The sequence below is a fragment of the Phocoena sinus genome, chromosome 6, assembly GCF_008692025.1.
Source record: "Phocoena sinus isolate mPhoSin1 chromosome 6, mPhoSin1.pri, whole genome shotgun sequence".
Lineage (NCBI taxonomy): Eukaryota > Metazoa > Chordata > Mammalia > Artiodactyla > Phocoenidae > Phocoena > Phocoena sinus.
In genome coordinates, this window is record NC_045768.1 from 41,003,862 (window position 1) to 41,027,803 (window position 23,942).

Below are 23,942 nucleotides of genomic sequence, written 5' to 3' on the forward strand. Positions count from 1 at the left end.
AGATGGAAAAACCATCCCAGGTGGAGGGAGCAGCTCTAAAAGGAAGAGGTAAAATGATCTGGGAAAGTCCTGGATTGGTTTTAATTGGGGAATTCACTTACTCAACAATGACCCAACACAGTAAGTACTTGAAGGAGCTGGCCCGAGTACAGCCTGATAAAATACACTGCATGCGCGCGCGCACACACACACACACGCACACACACACACACACACACACACACAATGTATAAGAGGGAGGGCCTAGAAGGTCGGCCTGAGAATTTCACAAACAGAATTTACTGAAGAGCGTTTTGAGGAGGAGGAGGAGTGGGACATTACTGGGGCAAAGCCACTCATAGAATAAATTTGGTAGCAAGGAGTACAATGGATAGGAGGAATAAGAGACAATTATTTGAATAATCTAGACGAGAGGCAAGGGGGGACCTGAACTGGGCAAGGAGAAGGATGACACACTAGAAGTAACTGGATATGAAACTGTGTAGGACTCAACTAATGAGATGTGAGGAAGAAGCCAATAATAACTGAGTTTCTGAGCTCAGGGAACAAGGAACAGAGTACTCTGAAAACCAGGCAATCGGGAGGAACATCTAGTCTGGGGAAGCATTTTGTGAATATGATGAATTTGTAGTGCAAGTAATACACTCTCAAGATGTCTAGCTGAGATGTCCAACAAAGAACTAAAAATACGGGGCTGGAAGGAATAGGGGCAGGGAGACAGAGAAATTCTCTCTTGGGAGGCAAAGCAACTAAAAGCTAAGAGTGATCTCCAAGGGAGATGGTGAAAAGAAAGGAAGTTTGGACTTTCTGACAGAACTATACTTCAAACAATTCAGACATCTGCAAATCTACCTGTTTAAAACGTGTATCGAAGTTGCTGTTTTATTTGGATCATCATCTTTTGATGAAACTCCAGCATAGTCGAGAAGATCCTTGGCCTTCCCACCTCCACCTCCCTCTATGAGAGGCCCACTTCAGTAATGCCATACTCATCAGTTCCACGCTTTGCGACACCTTGCCCAAGTTTCCAACGTCTCACGAGGTAGAACTAGACCTTGAATTCACAATGAAAGGTCTGGCTGTTGTACTGATACTTCATGCAGGAGGACAGAAGACTGGGTTCTAGTAGCATGTGAACCCACTAGCAGGTTAGCCAGCCCACAAATACTTGAGGGTTGGCTGTGTGTCAGGAATTGTTCCTATTTTTAAAAATCTTGCTTTATAAAAACAAATAAAAACAACAACAGAGAATAATTTCTGAATTCTGAGCAGCCTAAAACCCATAAATCTGAGATTTTTTGTTATGGCTGAAATCACATGTCATTTCCCATAATATATTTAGTGCAATGGTTTTAAACAAATACTTTTACGCTATTTATAAAAGTCTCATGTAAGTAGCAAGTGAGGAAAAAAGTCCACTTTTGGCTTATGTTGAAATTAAACTCTGCTGTCATTCTAGTTAGTTATTGAGTGGAACCTTTGCTAATTCACCAGCATAAGCAACTGGACCCAATGTGAATTATCAAATAAATGCTATTTTACTAATTAGTTTGGAACATGCATTTAATTATAATTTTTGATAATATCTAGCAATTATTCTGTAAAAATAATTAGGACAGAGATGCGCGACTTGTCTTTCTAGAGAAAGGCAGTTACTTTGTGTGTGTGGTGAGGGAGGCCTTTAGGTGATTTATTATGTTTTATGTTCTAGCACAAAAAATAGTTTTCCTGTTGAAAAACACGTACAAGTTTCATAACTTTGTAAAAATCTTTAATGAAAGTATTTCTCTCTATATGCATAAATGAGTGTGAATTTATAGGCCTTGGTGCCTTGGTAAAGACATACCAATGACAGGAACGGGGAGTCTAACTTACTCAGTCTAATCTCCTTGGGCCACCTCTGCCTCCCACCAAGTTCTACTGCATGAGCAACTGGAAGAACGGTAATAACCTGGGCAAAGCTCAAGGGGAAACGATGCTGCAGTTGACTCAAGAGCCACTGCATAGCAAACACTGTGCTAAACATATACCATATCATCGCATCCTCATGCCCTCCTTATCAGGGAGGTGCCAGCCCTGCGGTAAAGGTGAGCCAACTGAAGCTCCTGATAAAGTCACTTCCTTCCCAGTGTCAACTGGCAGAGTCAGAATCCAAACTTGCACCTGTCACACTCCAGGATTCATATTCTGTTGAACACACCGCGCTCTCTTTGGGGTTCTTGATGTCATTTGCCAATTGCATTTGGCGTGTGTCACTCCAGGAACAAAAATTCTCAGTCACGGAGATTGGTTCAAGATGGCAGATTAGAAGGACGTGCGCTCACTCCCTCTTGCGAGAGCACTGAAATCACCACTAACGGCTGAACAATCATCGACAGAAAGACACTGGAACTCACCAAAAATGATACCCCACATCCAAAGACAAAGGAGAAGCCACAATGACACGGTAGGAGGAGCGCAATCACAGTAAAATCAAATCCCATAACTGCTGGGTGGGTGACTCACAAACTGGAGAACACTTATACCACAGAAGTCCACCCACTGGAGTGAAGGTTCTGAGCCCCACATCAGGCTTCCCAACCTGGGGGGCCGGCAACGGGAGGAGGAATTCCTAGAGAATCAGACTTTCAAAGCTAGAGGGATTTGATTGCAGGACTTTGAGAGGACTAAGGGAAACAGAGGCTCCACTCTTGGAGGGCACACACAAAGTAGTGTGCTCATCGGGACCCAGGGGAAGGAGCAGTGACCCCATAGGAGACTGAACCAGACCTACCTGCTAGTGTTGGAGGGTCTCCTACAGAGGCGGGGGATGGCTGTGTCTCACCGTGAGGACAAGGACACTGTCAGCAGAAGTTCTGGGAAGTACTCCTTGGAGTGAGCCCTCCCAGAGTCCACCATTAGCCCCACCAAAGAGCTCGGGTAGGCTGCAGTGTTGGGTTGCCTCAGGCAAAACAACCAACAGGGAGGGAACCCAGCCCCACCCATCAGCAGACAAGTAGATTAAAGTTTTACTGAGCTCTGCCCACCAGAGCAACAGCCAGCTCTACCCACCACCAGTCCCTCCCACCAGGAAACTTGCACAAGCCTCTTGGATAGCCTCATCCACCAGAGGGCAGACAGCAGAAGCAAGAACTACAATCCTGCAGCCTGTGGAACAAAAACCACATTCACAGAAAGACAGACAAGATGAAAAGGCAGAGTGCTATGTCCCAGATGAAGGAACAAGATAAAACCCCAGAAAAACAACTAAATGAAGTGGAGATAGGCAACCTTCCAGAAAAAGAATTCAGAATAATGATAGTGAAGATGATCCAGGACCTCGGAAAAACAGTGGAGGCAAAGATCGAGAAGATGCAAGAAACGTTTAACAAAGACCTAGAAGAATTAAAGAACAAACAAACAGGGATGAACAATACAATAACTGAAATGAAAAATACACTAGAAAGAATCAACAGCAGAAGAACGGTAAGTGACCTGGAAGACAGAATAGTGGAATTCACTGCTGTGGAACAGAATAAAGAACAAAGAATGCAAAGAAATAAAAACAGCCTAAGAGACCTCTGGGACAACATTAAATGTAACAACATTCACATTATAGGGGTCCCAGAAGAAGAGAGAAAGGACCTGAGAAAATATCTGAAGAGATTACAGTCGAAAACTTCCCTAACATGGGAAAGGAAACAGCCACCCAAGTCCAGGAAGCACAGATAGTCCCAGGCAGGAGAAACCCAAAGAGAAACACGCCGAGACACATAGTAATCAAACTGACAAAAATAAAAGACAAAGAAAAATTACTGAAAGCAACAGGGAAAAAACAACAAATAAAATACAAGGAAACTCCCATAGGGTTAACAGCTGATCTCAGCAGAAACTCTACAAGATAGAAGGGAGTGGCATGATATATTTAAAGTGATGAAGGGGAAGAACCTACAACCAAGATTACCCTGCAGGGATCTCACTCAGATTCGACAGAGAAATCAAAAGCTTTACAGACAAGCAAAAGCTAAGAGAATTCAGCACCACCAAACCAGTTCTGCAACAAATGCTAAAGGAACTTCTCTAAGAGGGGAACACAAGAGAAGAAAAGGACCTACAAAAACAAACCCATAACAATTAACAAAATGATAATAGGAATATACATATCGATAATTACCTTAATTGTGAATGGATTAAATGCTCCAAACAAAAGACACAGGCTCACTGAATGGATACAAAAACAAGACCCGTATATATGCTGTCTATAAGAGACCCACTTCAAACCTAGGGACACATACAGACTGAAAGTGAGGGGAGGGAAAACATATTCCATGCAAATGCAAATCAAAAGAAAGCTGGAGTAGCAATATTCATATCAGATAAAATAGACTTTAAAATAATGAATGTTACAAGAGACAAGGAAGGACACTACACAATGATCAAGGGATCAATCCAAGAAAAAGATATAACAAATATAAACATATATGCACCCAACATAGGAGCACCTCAATACATAAGGCAACTGCTAACGGCTATAAAAGAGGAGATTGACAGTAACACAATAATAGTGGGGGACTTACAACCTCACTTACACCAAGTGAGGTTGTTCTGTTTGGACAGGTCATCCAAACAGAAAATTAATAAGGAAACACAAGCTTCAAATGACACAACAGACCAGATAGATTTAATTGATATTTATAGGACATTCCATCCAAAAACAGCAGATTCAACTTTCTTCTCAAGTGTGCACGGAACATTCTCCAGGAGAGATCACATCTTGGGTCACAAATCAAGCCTCAGTAAATTTAAAAAAATTGAAATCGTATCAAGCATCTTTTCTGACCACAACCCTATGAGATTAGAAATCAATTACAGGGGGAAGAAAACGTAAAAAACATAAACACACAGAGGCTAAACAAAACGTTACTAAATGACCAAGAGACCGCTGAAGAAAACAAAAAATACCTAGAGACAGGGCTTCCTTGGTGGTGCAGTGGTTGAGAGTCCGCCTGCCAATGCAGGGGACACGGGTTTGTGCCCCAGTCCAGGAAGATCCCACATGCCGCGGAGTGGCTGGGCCCGTGAGCCATGGCTGCTGAGCCTGAGTGTCCAGAGCCTGTGCTCCGCAACGGGAGAGGCCACAACAGTGAGCGGCCCGTGTACCGAAAAAAAAAAACAAAAAACAAAACAAAACAAAACCTAGAGACAAATGACAATGAAAACATGATGATCCAAAACCTATGGGATGCAGCAAAAGCAGTTCTAAGAGCGAAGTTTATAGGAATACAAGCCTACCTCAAGAAACAAGAAAAATGTGAAATAAACAATCTAACCTTACACCTAAAGGAACTAGAGAAAGAAGAACAAAGAAAACCCAAAGTTAGTAGAAGGAAAGAAATCATAAAGATCAGAGCAGAAATAAATGAAATAGAAACAAAGAAAACAATAGCAAAGATCAATAAAACTAAAAGCTGGTTCTTCGAGAAGATAAACAAAATTGATAAACCATTAGCCAGACTCATCAAGAAAAAGAGGGAGAGGACTCCAATCAATAAAATTAGAAATGAAAAAGGAGAAGTTACAACAGACACCACAGAAATACAAAGCATCCTCACAGACTATTACAAGCAACTCTATGCCAATAACATGGACAACCTGGAAGAAATGGACAAATTGTTAGAAAGGTATAACCTTCCAAGACTGAACCAGGAAGAAATAGAAAATATGAACAGACCAATCACAAGTAATGAAATTGAAACTGTGATTGAAAATCTTCCAACAAACAAAAGTCCAGGACTAGACACTTCACAGGTGAATTCGATCAAACATTTAGAGAAGAGCTAACACCCATCCTTCTCAACCTCTTCCAAAAAAACTGCAGAGGAAGGAACACTCCCAAACTCATTCTACGAGGCCACCATCACCCTGATACCAAAACCAGACAAAAATACTACAAAAAAAGAAAATTACAGACCAATACCACTGATGAATATAGATGCAAAAATCCTCAACAAAATACTAGCAAACAGAATCCAACAACACATTAAAAGGATTATATACCATGATCGAGTGGGATTTATCCCAGGGATGCAAGGATTCTTCAATATATGCAAATAAATCAATGTGACATACCATATTAATAAATTGAAGAAAATCATATGATCATCTCAATAGATGCAGAAAAAACTTTTGACAAAATTCTACACCCATTTATGATAAAAACTGTCCAGAAAGTGGGCACAGAGGGAACCTACCTCAACATAATAAAGGCCACATAAGACAAACCCACAGCAGACGTCATTCTTAATGGTGAAAAACTGAAAGCATTTCCTCTAAGATCTGGAACAAGACAAGGATGTCCACTCTCGCCACTATTATTCAACACAGTCTTGGAAGTCCTAGCCGTGGCAATCAGAGAAGAAAAAGAAATAAAAGGAATACAAATTGGAAAAGAAGAAGTAAAACAGTCACTGTTTGCAGATGATGTGATACTATACATACAGAATGCTAAAGATGCCATCAGAAAACTACTAGAGCTAATCAATGAATTTGGTAAAGGTGCAGGATACAAAATTAATGCACAGAAATCTCTTGCATTCCTATACACTAATGATGAAAAATCTGAACGAGAAATTATGGAAACACTCCCATTTACCACTGCAACAAAAAGAATAAAATACCTAGGAATAAACCTACCTAGGGAGACAAAAGACCTGTATGCAGAAAACTGTAAGACACTGATGAAAGAAATTAAAGATGATACCAACAGATGGAGAGATATACCTGTTCCTGGACTGGAAGGATCAATATTGTGAAAATGACTATACTACGCAAAGCAATCTACATACTCAATGCAATCCCTATCAAATTACCAATGGCATTTTTTTTTACAGAACTAGAACAAAAAAAAAAATCTTAAAATTGTATGGAGAATAGCCAGAGCAGTCTTGAGGGAAAAAAAGGTAGCTGGAGAAATCCGACTCCCTGACTTCAGACTGTACTACAAAGCTACAGTAATGAAGACAATATGGTACTGGCACAAAAACAGAAATATAGATCAACAGAACAGGATAGAAAGCCCAGAGATAAACCCATGCACATATGGTCACCTTACTTCTGAAAAAGCAGGCAAGAATATACAATTGAGAAAAGACAGCCTCTTCAATAAGTGGTGCTGGGAAAACTGGACAGCTACATGTAAAAGAATAAAATTAGAACACTCCCTAACACCATACACAAAAGTAAACTCAAAATGGATTAAAGACCTAAATGTAAGACCGGTCACTATAAAACTCTTAGAGGAAAACATAGGAAGAACACTCTTTGACATAAATCACAGCAAGATCTTTTTTCACCCACCTCCTAGAGTAATGGAAATAAAAACAAACAAATGGGACCTAATGAAACTTAAAAACGTTTGCACAGCAAAGGAAACCATAAAGAAGACGAAAAGACAACCCTCAGAATAGGAGGAAATATTTGCAAATGAATCAACGGACAAAGAATTAATCTCCAAAATATATAAACAGCTCATGCAGCTCAATATTAAAAAAACAAACAACCCAGTCAAAAAATGGGCAGGAAACCAAAATAGACATTTCTCCCAAGAAGACATACACATGGCCAAGAAGCACATGAAAAGCTGCTCAACATCACTAATCATTAGAGAAATGCAAATCAAAACTATAATGAGGTATCACCTCATACCAGTTAGAATGGGCATCATCAGAAATTCTACAAACAACAAATGCTGGAGAGGGTGTGGAGAAAAGGGAACCCTCTTTCCTGGTGGGTGGGAATGTAAATTGATAACAGCCACTATACAGAACAGTATGGAGGTTCCTTAAAAAGCTAAAAATAGAACTATCATACGACCCAGCAATCCCACTACTGGGCTTATACTGAGAGAAAACCATAATTCAAAGAGTCATGTACCAGAATGTTCATTGCAGCTCTACTTACAATAGCCAGGTCATGGAAGCAAGCTAAATGCCCATCAACAGACGAATGGATAAAGAAAATGTGGTACATATACACAATGGAATATTACTCGGCCATAAAAAGGAACAAAAATGGGTCATTTGCAGAGATGTGGATGGATCTAGAGACTGTCATGCAGAGTGAAGTAAGTCAGAAAGTGAAAAACAAATATCATATATTAACGCATACATGTGGAACCTAGAAAAATGGTACAGATGAACCGGTGTGCAGGGCAGAAATAGAGACACAGATGTAGAGAACAAATGTATGGACACCAAGTGGGGAAAGTGGTGGTGGGTGGTGGTGGTGGTGGTGGTGGGATGAAGTGGGAGATTGGGATTGACATGTATACGCTGATGTGTATAAAATGGATGACTAATAAGAACCTGCTGTATAAAAAAATTCTAAATTTCTCAGCCATCCTGAAACCCACCAACGCTCCTCCCAAAAGGATCTCAACAATTTTATAATGCTATGTGTCAAGACGGGGGCGAGGAAGGGGGCCCAGCTCAAGGCTCAGAAGTGCCTCTTGAATCGGACCAGCTGGGATTTTACAGTGGTTCAACTGGCCCAAATCCCCACACTGAGACTGTTACTGCTTCTTTAGATACACCTAACACACTTTCACCCCTCAGGGCCTCTGGGCAGCAGGAGAGACGAGAAGCACCACCTCATTTGGTAGTGGTTACACTATAGTTCTGGGTGCAACTGCTGGTTAACTAAGTGGTAACTCTACAGTACCTGAAAACGGGATGGTACCACTTCCCTCAAGGAACCTCTCCATCCCCACAGGTTCATATGGTACTTGTAGGTATCCAGTTTATTTGATTAATCCTATGGCCTTGTTATTCAGTCACTGCTTGAAACAGACCTAACTTTTACCTTCAAGTACACCAGGGTTCTTGGTCAACAAGACTTGCCAGTCAACAACTATTTGCAGAACACACACAAGTACACAGAATTTTACGGTAATTGATATTTATACCTTCAGCTCTCAAGGAACTCAAAGTCTAATTTGCCTTGCCTCCCTTATTAATCAGTCAGATACTTACTGAGACCACACTGTGTTTGATGCAACATGGAAGTTTAGGGTAGAGTGTGTAGAGAAGTTACAGAAGGAAGGGCCAAGAACATGATCTATCAGGTGGAAAGTGAAGGAAGGGTCAAGGTCAGGCATGTTTAACACTGTGGAGCCAGCAACATGGGGAACAAAGAAGACACACAGGAAACAACAGGGTGACAACTGAGTGCCTGAGTGTATAGCAGTAAATAACTAAGCAATGGGAGGTCAGTGAAGGGAGAGATCGGCACATGTGTTCATTCATTCACTGAACAAGCATAAACTGTGAGCACCAATTGTGAAGATGAAGCCAGAGAGCCCAGAGAACTGTGCACAGGTAGTAATAAGGTGCACGGGATTAAAATGAATGATGAGGAATGACATACGGGGAGAGGTGAGAACGTACAAGAAGAGTCTGGAACAACTGATGCGTCTGTCTTGCCTTCATAGCTCTAGGGGGTCATGAAAACAGAGGCTCCAAATACCCAGCTTACAGGACAAGAAGCCAACTGAGCAAGCCACTTTTTCCAGAAACACAAAAGACCACACTTCTTTCCTTTCAGCCTTTGAAGTTTGGCACGTCTTTTCCTAACATGCTCAAATTTTGAGCATCTAGGTTTGCACATAAGACGACTTCTTCTTTCCAAGGCAACAAAAAGAATTGTCTTGCAATCAGTAACAGATGTAGAGAAGACCTGACTGCTGGAGATGCCTCAGCAATCTGCATTTCCATATTAGAAGCTTGAGGATTTTAAATTGAAAATACAAACCCCACCTCATTACCTCTTCCCTTGTCCTAAGAGAAATGGAAAATACTTTGCAAAAAAGAAAACAGAACCACCCCACAAGCCGCAGGAACTTGCCAACACTGTCTAGCAGTGCTCAGAGTCCAAAGGGCCAGCGAGGGCCCAGACACACAGTGAGCACAAAGCACAGAGGCGGGTACTCACGGTTTTCCTCCTGGAATGCCTGTCAGGTTTGGAGGTATTGCTGGCACACGCATGTGATGGTGTGGGTCAATCCAACCTAAAATTTTTCCCAAGCAAGACAACAAAACAAACATGGTTACATTGACTCATTTCATCCTACTCAGTATCTTTCCAAATCCTAGGAGAATACATGCTTTAAAAATGTGATTTCAGAGATAAATACACAAGTACTGATTGATGAAATGATAGGATGTTCATGATTTCACGGTAACATACTTGGGGGTGGAACAAACATGAAAAAAACAGTATTATTATTGAAGCTCATGATGGAAATGAAGCTTCACTATATTATTTACTCTACTTCTGTAGGTTTAAAAATTTCTTTTAAAAAGGAACATAAAATAATTCCCTCACCTTACAAAAGAAAATGAATCTCACAGTACGATTACATGCAGTTTAATTTATAAATACACACAGGTCCCTCTATAAATCCCTCAAATTTCATAAACTTCCTTAAAAAATAAAAATACATGTGGCAACCCTCTGCACTCTGGAACACTTTTATGCTGTAAAAGCGCACCAACATACCACTGGCGATCTCCCGTAGGCCGCGGCCGCGGCTGCAGCGGCCGCGGCGGCGCTCATCTGCGGGGAGATGTTGTGCAGCCCCGCGTAGGCAGCTCCGGGGCTGGTCAGCTCCCCATTCATCCCAGCGTGCGGTACGATCCCAAAGGGGGTCGGATATGGACAAGGTACTGCCATTGGGGTCCTCAGGCTCGAGGCTACAGACCCAAATGGAAGGAAGGAGAAAAACCAATGATACACACGTGAGACAATCATGAAGTACAATGAGAATCAGGAGCAACACGTTCTTACGTATGTTAAAAAGTAGGATCTATAGCTCAAATAAGCGTATTTTAATATTCTCAAGGGTCATTCACGCCTTCATCAGGGTTCATGTCTTCCCCTTATTTTACTGAACACCTACTATGTGTCAGACATGGCAAGTGCCGGGCGCTCGATTTGGATCACAGAACTTACAGCCAGTCGACGCCGGTCGTTAGTACTCTTAATGTATTACACTCTTTAAATTGCTTTGATTTCTTTAAAACAGGAAGCATAAATAAGTAGAGAAACTTTTTTCTCACTAACCCAAGGGGTCGACTCCTGGCGGTTTTCCGGGGACAGGCCTCAATCCGGGAGTGGAATTACTGCCTGGGGTGGGTGCATCGCTTCGTGGAGTAGGGGTATTGGACTTCGACACAGGAGTGGTAGATTTTTCATTCTAACAAGAGATGCAATGGAATATACACTGCTAGTTAGAACACAATTTTAACAATTATGTTAAACATTTGAAAAGGTAGAGTAAAAGAAAAGGACAAAGAAATGGAAAAGATTCTTTAGCATGGGCCTCTCTTTTCATTAGTTAAAAAGAGCTATCAAAGAAACAAAAAGTGTTTCCTGAGACCACAAAACCAATGTTCAAGAGGACATAAATCAAAGCTGAACTTGGGGCAGAGCAGACCATTTCCAGGAAACTGGTCTGAGTTACACAGACACTGACAAATCATGACGTCCCGATGTGACTGGCCACTTGCTGGCTGCTTTAATACTGAGTGGTTTGAGTTGGGTTCCTGATGGATTGTTCGTGCCACAAGAGGCTCCCCTGGTTAACAGGTCCCATTAAAAAAGATCCAAGCCTGAATCATCACAAGAGATCAGCACAGAGGAGCTGCCATTACAAGGCCGAAGGCCAAGAGAAACAGCAGAAAAAAACTTTATCCAGCCCTGTGCCAGACACATTCTCCAAAACTGCAGACAAACTGAGGAATTTTCTTTCCCTCAGCTGTGAATTCAAAAGGTTATTTGAAAATGGAATTCGTCTTTTTTTTTTTTTTTTTTAATGCTATGTTACAGGGACACAACTGGTGAGGAAAAAGGAAGGCACACTACATAAAAATGCAATTAACTACACAGCCACAGAGGAAGGGGGTATGGGGAGATTACCCTGACTTGCAAGCAGTTTTATTTGTGCATTTCTGATTTGTGGTGTGAGTCAAGGTAGACTTTTATAAATGACAGATTATTAGACAGGAAGGGAAAATTATTGCAATCATATATAGCTTGGTAATTCCAACAAAGCTAGCAACAAAATCACATCCAAGCCAAAAACTAAATTTACCATAAACCATAGGTGACAAAACCATCTCTGTAACCCCAGTATATATTTCTTTATCTTCGCTGAGACTCGTTTCACTCAATTTCCTCATGTCCCTCCCCTATCCTTGCAAAAAGACTCACAAACCAAACATCCATCACCAACAAAGTCAGTGAACCTGCTCTGTTCCAAAAGTACTTTTGTCAATTCAGCTTGAATACTGAACATACACATATGCTTGGTGGTAAAAGTCCTATGGAAAAATACAAAAATTTTAAAATAATTTAACCTAACCATCTGGAAACGGGCAACGCTAAGAAAGATGGTGAGGAACTGCTTACAAGGCTAAGTTCTTTGGATTTGGAGGAAGGAGTACTGCTGGAGGATGCGATCGAGGCTGGACTGATGGGGGCATCTTTCTTGAGAAGGCGTGTCTTGTCCAGACCATTCTCTCTTGGGGAATGTGCAGGGCTCCCTCGAGGTGAGGATGGATCCTACAAAGGAACATCAAGGGTATCAAACGCAGCACAGCGCGTTCACAGTGCTAGAGCACTTGGTGTGGACGTTTCTAGCCAAAAGTCTTCAACAGCTTAGAAGCAAAAAATGTTCTGGAATAGATCATAAGATTCATCAAATTGCTGAAGAAAATATTCAGTATAGAGGTCAATGAAAATACTACAAAATTTATAGTATTTATTTAAAACAGAAACAAAAATCAAAACTCTACAAATTTGCAGGTCACTTGCCAAGGTGTGTGCATTCATGGTGGTAACAACACATTTGCACTCCACAGAGTAGAGGAGCAATAAAAAAGGATCAGTAATATCAAGTTTTCAGGTAAATAAAACGTGGACCCCCTCAGAAATTAAGGAAACACTGTGGATACTAGTTGTTGGGACACTAATCATTGTTATAACTGGTTAAGAGCAGGAAGTCAAATAAGCCACAAACATACCTCATTGGAAACGTCAACCACCAAGTTGTCATCACTCTTCTCACCATCGCTGTCCTGCATTGACAATTGAGAAGCATTATCTCCTCCCCCGGCCAAAAAAAGAAAAACAAACAAAAAAGGCAGCCAGATTTACCCTACGTAAGTCCAGAGTCACTAACTCCTCACATTTTATAAAAATGAACTGCACCAAACAGTGCTAAACACTCTACAGTGAACTGTGTTCTTTAATCTTCATGACGATGTTATGAGGTAGGTAATAGGAAAAGGATGATTCCATTGTAGTTTAAAAAATTGAAGTTTATGGCTTATTACTCTAGTATCAGGTGCCAACTGGCAGGCCCACGCTACGTAATCCAGCCTACAGAAGGGTGGGATTTGTTCTGTCAGTGTCTTTCAAAGACTGGATAAAGAGCCACAATTTTTAAATTGGGAGGTTTCACATGAAATTTCAAGTTCTCAGCTTCTTTCGTAGGCCTGCAGTCTTGCAGGGCACCACCAGAGGAAGTGGGGTGGAGTCAGCCTGCCTCCACACCAGTGAGTCCCATCCCACTTGCTCCCTTCACTGTGTGATCTGAAGAACCAGCCACCAAAGGAAAATGAGCTTCAACTCATGCCAGGGACACATCTGGATGTGTCTGCAAGTTATATTCCACAAAACGTGCTACATTCCTCAGCAGAGGAGGTCATCTAGACATTTTAACAGGTTGTCTGTGATTTTACCTTTTTCCTTAACATTTCTAGCTGGCCACAGAAAATTCGACCACCTTGAAATTTATGGAGGGAAGTAAACACATCTAATAGAAATAATATGGAACACAAGTCTTCTATCGGTTGCAGGATAAAGGACTGTTCTGCGGCTCACAGACACATGTGCACTCACTTGCAAACACAGACCTTCAGCCAGCCACTTGAGACACAGCTAGAACTGCAATAATTATTTTCCTCTCCTAGGATGTCGTTATCTTGTGTTCTAGTTTTGGTTGGTAATAGCAAGAGGGTAAAAAGGCCGCTGATTAAAAAGCAAGGTAAACTGCCTCCCCCAAAGCAAAGGTGAGTGAACCTACATAACGAGCTGCGATCTCCTTTTCTTCAGTTTTCTGCTTTTTGCTATCAGAGGAGTAGTCTGTGGAGTTTCTGTGCTTCTCAGCACCTCGGAAACTGGCTGACGGGGATACCGAAGAGCTCTGGAATTAGAAAGGGAAGTGGGATTGAGAGATGACCAGCCATTCAACAACGTCATTTTTTTTTCTTTTTTTTTTTGCGGTATGCGGGCCTCTCACTGTTGTGGCCTCTCCCGTTGCAGAGCACAAGCTCCGGACGTGCAGGCTCAGCGGCCATGGCTCACGGGCCCAGCCGCTCTGCGGCATGTGGGATCTTCCCGGACCGGGGCACGAACATGTGTCCCCTGCATCGGCAGGCGGACTCTCAACCACTGTGCCACCAGAAAAGCCCAACAATGTCATTTTTTTAATCACTTGAGACTTTATTTCGTTTTCATTCTTTAGTACACGCTCACAGAGCTGTTAAGAGGAGACAGCAGAAAGGGGAGGAGGTGAAACGAAGATGAGAACAAAGGTATAGAGAAAAAAGAAAAGGGGAAAAATGAAAGAATAAGACAGAAGAAGTAGAGATGGGACAGAGGGAGCAGAGGAATAAAAAGAGGGGGCAGGGAATAGGTTAAACGCAAAAGGCAAAGGGAGTTTGGTCTAAAGGAGAAGTTTATATTTTATCGAGAGAGGAAGCAGATACAAGAGAAAGAGGAGAAAGAAAAGGCAGCCCCCCGCCCACCCTTAATTTGCCAGCTGATGAGAAGCCAGTATTTCAAGCCTCTAGAGAGAAACTGAATAAATTAGAGTCCACCTTGAGAGATAGTCACTAACTCTTCAGTGAAAAAAGAGGGGTACTCCTTGGGGATTTAAGCACCCAAATATGGTGACACAAAGGTCATACTTACAGAATTTTGCTTTAGTCCCGCAACTTAAGGGCCTGGGAGATGCAGAGTGGCAGGTAAAACAACAACAACACGACAACAACAAAACCACACCTACAAAAATGCACTTTATTATTTTTCTGACTCCTAGAGTTTCCATGATCTGCTCTTTTCTTTAACCTCTGGAAATCCAGGAACCCCATTAGGGCCAGGGAATAGAAAGATGGTGCCCCCCTCTTAGAATCACAGTTGGGGGTGATCTGTTTGGGCTCAGGCCATGTCTGTCATCTCTGCTCTTCCAAAGAGCTCTCAGCTGGAGGAGTACCACACACAGAAAACAAACAGCAGTGACAGAGAAATTCTCTGAAGCACAGAGAATGAGTCTGCCACCGAGGTCAGGTGGTTACTGGGCACAGTGAGATGATAGGACAGCTTAAAACCATAGATGAAGAAGAGAGCACTGATGAAAACTGTCACTAACTTCAAGGATTGGCTAGTGACTCAGTCCCACACAGACCAAGGAGAAGCTCTAAACTACAGGGGAGGTATACGGAGAGGGTGCAGGGCTGACCTGTTGAGGGTGAACTGAAGGCCTGAAGAGCCAAGTCCCTCAGGGGGGGTTCCGGGGCAGCACTCCCGAGTACTAGAGTAACCCAGGTGGGGTGGGAAAGGGCTGACCTTGGAGGGCGGAGGCAAGGAAACTTGGAGAGATGGGGAAAAAGTTCTAGGAAGAACGAAGCATCACCACCAGAATCTCTGCCTGGCATCCAAATTAATTCAGACAACTGTTCAGTAAAGCTTTTCCTCATTTAGAGCTTCACTCATCTTATTGGGGCTTCCCTGGTGACGCAGTGGGTGAGAGTCAACCTGCCGATGCAGGGGACACGGGTTCGTGCCCCGGTCCGGGAAGATCCCACATGCCGCAGAGCAGCTAGACCCGTGAGCCATGGCCGCTGAGCCTGCGCGTCCAGAGCCTGTGCTCCGCAACGGGAGAGGCCACAACAGTGAGAGGCCCGCGTTCCGAGAAAAAAAAAAAAAATTTACTCCTTGTACTTTTTTTCTTTACCTTATTAGTCTGTTAGCAATAATTAACAGTCTTTTTTCCACCCCTGTGTCGGTATAGCTACCAAAAGATCACCCCCTAGTGGTCAGCCGTGGTGATGGCAACTCCTCCACTAGCTCCAAGGCAGGGCGGGGTGCAGGGAGGGAGTTTGGAGGAGGAGGAAGACTGAGAAGGATCAGTTGAGTTCCCACTGAGAGAGGCTGGAAAACCCCAAACGCTTCCTTCCTGTATCAGTCCCTTTAATGTAGGCACCAAGCCCTCTAACTATCCCTACTCAAACATACACTCTTATGTTTGGTGGCAGGAAAGATGGCAGGCGTTATTCATTAAGGCTGCAGACTGAAGCAAAGCACTAGAAGCCAAACAATCTTAAAAAGTGCATTGATTGCTTCTCGACTTTCATATATGTCCGCTGAGTTCCAATCCTCATTCCCAAGCCATAAGACTTGAGTCAATGCTTCTGCTTTGCTTTCCTACCATGACCCAATGCGATCAGGTTTTTACAACCATTACCTCTTTGAAAGCATGCACACAAACACCATCTGTGAGCTACTACCTAACATATTTAATGCCAGAGCCTGTATCTAGTTTCTCCCCTCTCCAGTCTATCCTCCACATTTCTGGGATTCATTTCCCAAACAGAGATTCTCACCCTTCCTTAAAAATGACAAATGGTGTCCCATCGTCCATAGGAAAAAAAGACCAAACTTCTGAGTATAGCTGTTTTCCAAAGCCCTTCACTCGCTGCCCCAATCCAGGGCCTGGGCCTCGTCTCAGAGCTCTGGGGCTTGTTGCTCCCTGGTGCGCCATCTATTTTCATTGCATTGGCAGCCTTTCTTCCTGGCTTTCAAGAATGCCCTTTCCCTCAGTATCCTCCTTTTGAAATCCTCCCTCACCATTCTTAAGAACTAGCTCTAAACGTCACTGTTCAAAGCTCTCTGACACTGTCAGGCAGAATTAATCACTCTTTGTTCCCTTAACATTTTGTTCACCCAATGAGCGAGCGCTCCCAATCAAATGACAGCTGTTTGTTTACAAGGTGCTTCCCACTCCAGGCTGTGGGTTCCTGGGGGCGGGGGCACCCACCCAGCACAGTGAGTGGCACAGAACTGCCAGGAATTTTTTTCAAACTTAAATGACTGAACAACCCCTCGGGCTCTCCTCAATCTTAATCCAAGATTCATGTGATACATTCCTTTTCAGAGGGCCTCTTGGCCAAACAAATCCACAGGAAACCCTTCAACCAGGGTAGGACCTGAGGCGTGGCATTCCTGGGATCTGGCAACTTGGCAGCTCTGCCCCCTTCTTCACCTTAATCCTCTACCTCCTTCCACATGCCTTCATCCTACTACTGTGATATTTTACAAAAAGAAGAAAAACTGTGTGTACATGTGTATGATTACTGATACTACACACTTAACGTTATTTTCACTCTGTCTAAAAGGAAAACTGATTTTTTTTAAACATCTTTATTGGAGTATAATTGCTTTACAGTGGTGTGCTAGTTTCTGCTGTATAACAAAGTGAATGAGCTATACATATACATACATCCCCATATCCCCTCCCTCTTGCGTCTCCCTCCCCCACCCCTCTAAGTGGTCACAAAGCACTGAGCTGGTCTCCCTGTGCTGCTATGCAGCTGCTTCCCACTAGCTATTTTACATTTGGTAGTGTGTACATGTCAAGGGGGAAGGGTAAGCTGGGACGAAGTCAGGAAAACTGATTTTTAAATGATGACAAAATACTTCCTTAAAACTTAATACTGAATGGTAATGCTTATTAATTGGCACACATGTACAAAGAGCTTTTTCTTTTTAAGCCGGCTGTTTCAGGCACCGTGGACAGTATTTTACTTGTGAATTTTACTGCAGAACAGAGCTGCACGTTGGAGTTTCCTGGTAGAATGATCAAGTAGTTAATTATCACTAGCATTTAAAGGTTAAGCTGCACAATAGGCACTGGGGCAATCAGCAATGTTCTAATAACATAATTGCTCTAGAATCAAATTGGACTTGGCCCGGACTCTCATCATGAATCTTACAAGTTCACCATTCTGCCACTGGAAGGCCATTTGGATCGTTGCTAGACATGTAAACAGTAGGAATTAAATACTGATAAAGTCACGCTTTTACAAGAAAAGCTGATTTTTATTTCTCTATTGTTACTTTAAAAGCTTAGCTAGGTTAGATATTTCCCTAACTTATTACGTAAGAGACTTACTGGAGCTGCATTATTACTCCTTAGAAATCTACAAACTCAGAAACATTAAACATAGATCCTTCTCATTACACTTTGATCATGTAAATACACTAGCAAATCTGTTATGAACGAAGAGTCACAATCAGAAAGTGGTGGCCGATGTGGAAAGGGCAAAATACCTTAAATGTGAATTGCTGGTAAAAACCTCTCCCAAATAAAGTAATAACCTAGAATTAAAAAACAAAATGTTCTGTATTTTTTAAAAATAAACACGTATTGGGATACTGAAAAAACAAGGTAGATGTCTAATAAAAGATAAAGAGGGAAACAGAGTGAAAATAAGAAAGAAATAATATATATTTATGAATCTTATATGGAAATCCTAATTGCTTTGGTAATAAAAGATAAGCTTTAAAATCAGTTAATTCCTAACATTATAAATCATGTTATCTCAAAATAAGAAAAACTCTAGATCCTAGTTTGAAATCCAACCTGGACTTGACTAAGGCTACTGATCAAGTCAGCTGCAAAACTGCTACTCTAACAGTAATTCACTCAGTACAGGAAGTGGTTCGGGTCAGGGACACTCGGGGGGAGTTTGTTTATGGTGGTAGAGGTGGGGAGGATGGAGAAGGCAGGCTTAAAGCCCTGTAAGACCCTTTACTGATGTCATACCCAAAGCCCTCCAGCAATCTAAACGGGTGACCCCACCGTCCCCTTTGCTGTGACTCTTCTGCCACCTCAAGATCAAAGATGACCAGGTATGAGAAAGGGCTCCATAAAGCATTCTCCCGCCTCCAAAGAGGCAGTGCTGTTACAATCAGCTAATTATAACAACAGGTAGCACAGATTTTACCAGCAGGCAAGAGCATCTCTCTGGAGTCCAGACTGCCTGGGCTAAAAATCTTCCACTTAATATCCCTGTAGCCTTGAGGATGTTGCTCAGTCTCAATCAGTGTGGAGTCTGGAGTCAACCAGGCTGCTCTGAGGGCTAAGTGGAAGAAGCCACATAAAGTATAAGGCACAGCCCTGGGCAAATAACGGAGCCCCAGCAATAGCAACTCAGCACTGTGACTGTGTGCTGCACACTACCTCCTCACGCAGCTAGCGTGCATCTTCTGTTTTAAGCCTCACATAAGGACTAATCTAGGTGTTTGGGTAGCACTGCCCCTCAGCACAGATATGCAGATAATCCAGAATAATGGTGCCAATGGGCTGCTATCACCAAAACACATCTCCTTTCAACAATTACAATAAGGCTTTGGTTCAATACTGCAGGCAAGACTATAAATACCACCTCCACGCTGGACTTTCTAACTTGATTTCAAATGCACATCAAACTAACTCTGCTTTCCACTGGCACAGGTGCAGTGCTCAGATGTCCCTGCCCACTTACAAGATCCCAACCGGCAAGAATACGCTCTAAAGGTCGAGCGGACAACCATGATCAAGAACTCTAAAACTGGGGCTTCCCTTGGTGGCGCAGTGGTTGAGAATCTGCCTGCCAATGCAGGGGACACGGGTTCGAGCCCTGGTCTGGGAAGATCCCACATGCCGCGGAGCAACTAGGCCCGTGAGCCACAACTACTGAGCCTGCGCGTCTGGAGCCTGTGCTCCGCAACAAGAGAGGCCGCGATAGTGAGAGGCCCGCGCACCGCGATGAGGGTTGCCGCAACTAGAGAAAGCCCTCGCACAGAAACGAAGACCCAACACAGCCAGTAATAAATAAATAAAATTAAAAAAAAAAAAAAAAAGAACTCTAAAACTCATTGCTCATCAGCTGCGGCCTTCAGACACCCCATCCACCTGGCACCAAAGGGTAAATCCATTTTCAAACAGATAAAAACGATAATGACAGGGCAGAGGGCACCACGAAAATCTGGCCAGGGTGACTGCAAATTCCGGATTGTCCCCACTTCACACCTGTTGTCCAGGTCTCTTCACTCTCAAAACCAGCCCACTTTAGGAGATGAATATACTGCTACTCTTAACTGTAGTTCTTTCAGTACAGGAATTAGTCTGGGTCAGGGACAATTCAGGGGGGGTTTGTTTATGGCAGTTGGGGCAGGGAAGACAGCGAAGGCAGGCCCAAGAGCCCTGTAGACTCTTTTATTGATGCCATAATCAAAGTCCTCAATCATCATTTCCTCTGCGAAAGAGTGATATCTAGAAGAGAAATGGATATTGGTGATTTTCTTGAATACAGAAAGGACAAGGTACAGCTGGAGATCAGCCAGGGACCCAGCCCACTCCTCCTTCCAAGCAGAGGGCACTCAGGAGGAGCCCTAGCTTCCTGAGTCACCCGGACTCAATTATAGTCATTAGTCCTCAGGGCATTTCACGGCTGTAAAACACTTTCAACAGGTTCTGAAGGAAAGGTAATATTCTGAATAAACTTCTATACGAAACTAAACATACCACATCCCAGAGCATTTCTGATTAAGGTTTTACTGTATAGCATTACATAAAATGTTTACATTCCTGTTCACAGAGCTCTTTTTATAATAAAGCATTTTAACATTTATTATCTCATTTATAAGGAAATAACCAGGAGAGATGGAGAAAATAATCCTCAATTGGGGAAAATTAAGTATAAAAACTTTAAAATGAAAATTATTTGGTCAAAATGCACACGTCTTACATACTGACTCATAACGCATGCAAATTTATGTAAATTAGCTTAAAATTTATAGCATGCTGGTGGTGAAAAGCCTGAATATGGTAGGGCTCTGAGCCAGTCACTGGTTGTCAGTTTACTGCTCGTTACAGTAAGACTTTTTCTTTTTTAAATAACCTGCTTGATTAAGGAAGTCATTAAAAACACAATCTGTATATAATCCTCACAGAACTTGCTTTTTTCAAATTAACATAAATCGAAATTCACCTTCAAAAATGACTGGGGCTTTCTGAAGACCTGCCCTTGATAAAACAATATTTAATATAATCTCCATATAAAGCAATGAGTCTGTTCTTTTTTTTTTTTTTTTTTTTTTTAAGATTATTTATTTATTTATTTATTTTATGGCTGTGTTGGGTCTTCGTTTCTGTGCGTGGGCTTTCGCTAGTTGTGGCAAGCGGGGGCCACTCTTCATCGCGGTGCGCGGGCCTCTCACTATCGCGGCCTCTGTTGTTGCAGAGTACAGGCTCCAGACGCGCAGGCTCAGTAATTATGGCTCACGGGCCCAGATGCTCCGCGGCATGTGGGACCTTCCCAGACCAGGGCTCGAACCCGTGTCCCCTGCATTGGCAGGCAGATTCTCAACCACTGCGCCACCAGGGAAGCCCCAATGAGTCTGTTCTTAATAAATGCTTCACCTTCTATAACATTTTGTGAACAACATGTTCTTTAAAATGGTCTGTTGTCGTCTTTGTCTTACTGCTTCTCTCTGGGTAAGAAAAACTCAGTTCAAGATAAATTTCTTTTGCAGATAGTAATCAAAATTCTATCAAGCCAGAGGAATGATTAAGGAGAGAGGAAGTATCTACAATGGTCATGCTATGGGTACCCGAGTCAAAGAGCTATGGGTTCGAGACCAGTCTGTACCATCTGCTCTGTGACCTTGGACAAGTTAATGAACCTCTCCAAGCTTCCATTTCTCCAGTGGATACCGAGGACAACAGGAGTACTTCCTTAGAAGGTGGCTGTGAGGATTAGAGGAGAGTGCGTGTTGTGAAGAACAGTCTGGAGCACCATGAAGAGCTATACCTCTTTGGTTAATGTGGAAAACACGACACAACCCTAGTCCACTTATGGGTAAGTACCCACTACGTATGAAATACAAAGATGAATGAAATGCACCCCTTGCCCTCCAGTAGGGCTCCATGAGTTAAATATACTTAGGATACACAAAAGTCCTACACACTTTTTTCCTTCATGCAGTATCTACAGCACTTCAATATTTAGTCATTCATGTTTTGCTTCCAAGGCTTCAGTGCTATCTATTACTTGGTCAGGAAAAAATGCCATAATAATTTATCAGGTATCAATAAAATTGATTTTAAATTAGAACATTATCTTAATGTCCTCTTGAGGTTTCTTGACTGTGATTTCCTCTTCCTGGAATAAAGCTGTTGGCTCCACCCCAGAAATTTCATTAAATACAGCTCCTTTAGCTGGCAAGCTAAGCTGCTGGAGCATGATGCTTTGACACTAAAGGTACAGGTTTGCTTCTTACATAGGCACCCGAGCATCCTCTCTTGACAGCCACTGTCTGCATGTGGTCCAAAGTGTGGGTCACATGAGGAAGCAACTGGGGGGGTGGGGGGGGCATGTACATCCCATGACCACTGATGGAGACAGCCCAAAGCACAGGCTGAATTAATCAAGCAGCCTCACTCCTGATCATCAGAGATGACACAGTATGAACAGTCTCCCAGAAACTGTAATAAAAATTACCAAGTGCACACAAATGTTGCACAGAAGTCACTTACACATCTTTTAATCTGTCTAATCACCCCAAAGTCACTGCATGCCCTTCAGTCCAATGACTGTCCTCAAAGTTTGCAAGACCTAACATCCCTATGTGCATTTGTCCTCCACCCAGAATTTCCTTCCCCTCATTTCTACAGATTCTATAAATCTTACATGCAGACATTATGTAAATTATAGTCACATGCACCGGCCACCTTCTTCTGAGATTTCTTTTTTCCGTACAGTACTTATAAAGTATATCCTAAATCATTCATTCTCCTAATGTCTTATAATCAATGTTACTAAGTCTTACTGACACATCAGATGTGGTACACTGAGGCTGACTGCCCTAAAAACAAATGGGGGGGAAGCGGCTGGCAAAATTTTCCTTCCTGCATTTCCTGGGAAGGGTGAATTGGCTTTAGACTCATTCTTGTACTGTGATCTGTTCTTGAATCAAAATATCAACATACTTCTAAACAGCTGCTTGGAAAGAAGCTGAAGCAGGGTAGGTGCTCAGAGAAAAAAGTGACTCAGCTTTAAGACTTGGGAAGTTGTATCTTAATGGACCAGAACCCTCATTTTAGTAACTATTAAAATTTATTGGAAAAGAAAATCTTTTCGTGTTGCTCTTTTTTTTCCAGTAAACTGTTTTAATCTATTTGAAAGGCTAAACATTTTTTTCCCCAAGAGTGTTAACTCCACAGAGCCTCATATATATTCTTATGCATTATGTGTACAAGTATACTCTATACAATATCAGAGGGTAATTCAGCAGGAACAGAGAAGGAAACAACAGTGTACCAATATAAAGGTAGGCTTCCTAACAGTTTTAATGTCGCTAATCAGAAATGCAAACTCTAGGTCTTCTTCATACCACCTCAATAGGGCAAAACAGTTTTCAGTGTTCACTTAGCCAATTTGGTTACTATCATTCATTAATATATCAAAGTGAATTGTATTCTAGAACAGAACTGACAAACTGAAATATAATGTAAATTATAATTCATAATTATAAATATAATGTAAATTATAATTCATAATTATAAATTAATAATTTATAAATTATAATTATAAATTATTAAAATATAAATTTTTTCTGGTAGCCAGATTTTTACAAAATTTAAAGGAAACAGGTAAGGTGAATTTTAATTGTATATTAATTTAACCCAATGTATCAAAAAGCGTCGTGTCAATGTATAATCAATATCAAAATTATTAATGAAACATTTTATTTTTTTAAAGTACTGAGTCTTTAAAATCTGGTTTGCATTTTACACT

General features: G+C 42.0%; 1 protein-coding gene across 10 annotated transcripts in view; it reads right to left on the minus strand.

Annotated features, from left to right (window-relative positions):
• The window catches only part of TLE4 (TLE family member 4, transcriptional corepressor), a 151,250-nt gene that overhangs the window by 12,269 nt on the left and 115,039 nt on the right, over nt 1-23,942 (minus strand). For all 10 annotated transcript variants that reach the window (XM_032634295.1, XM_032634294.1, XM_032634297.1 and 7 more), the window contains 6 exons: nt 14,123-14,242; nt 13,059-13,112; nt 12,445-12,597; nt 11,098-11,230; nt 10,530-10,727; nt 9,967-10,042 (listed from right to left, as the gene is read on the minus strand). In XM_032634295.1, the coding sequence (XP_032490186.1) occupies nt 9,967-10,042; nt 10,530-10,727; nt 11,098-11,230; nt 12,445-12,597; nt 13,059-13,112; nt 14,123-14,242 (734 nt within the window). The remainder of the gene's footprint in view (nt 1-9,966; nt 10,043-10,529; nt 10,728-11,097; nt 11,231-12,444; nt 12,598-13,058; nt 13,113-14,122; nt 14,243-23,942) is intronic.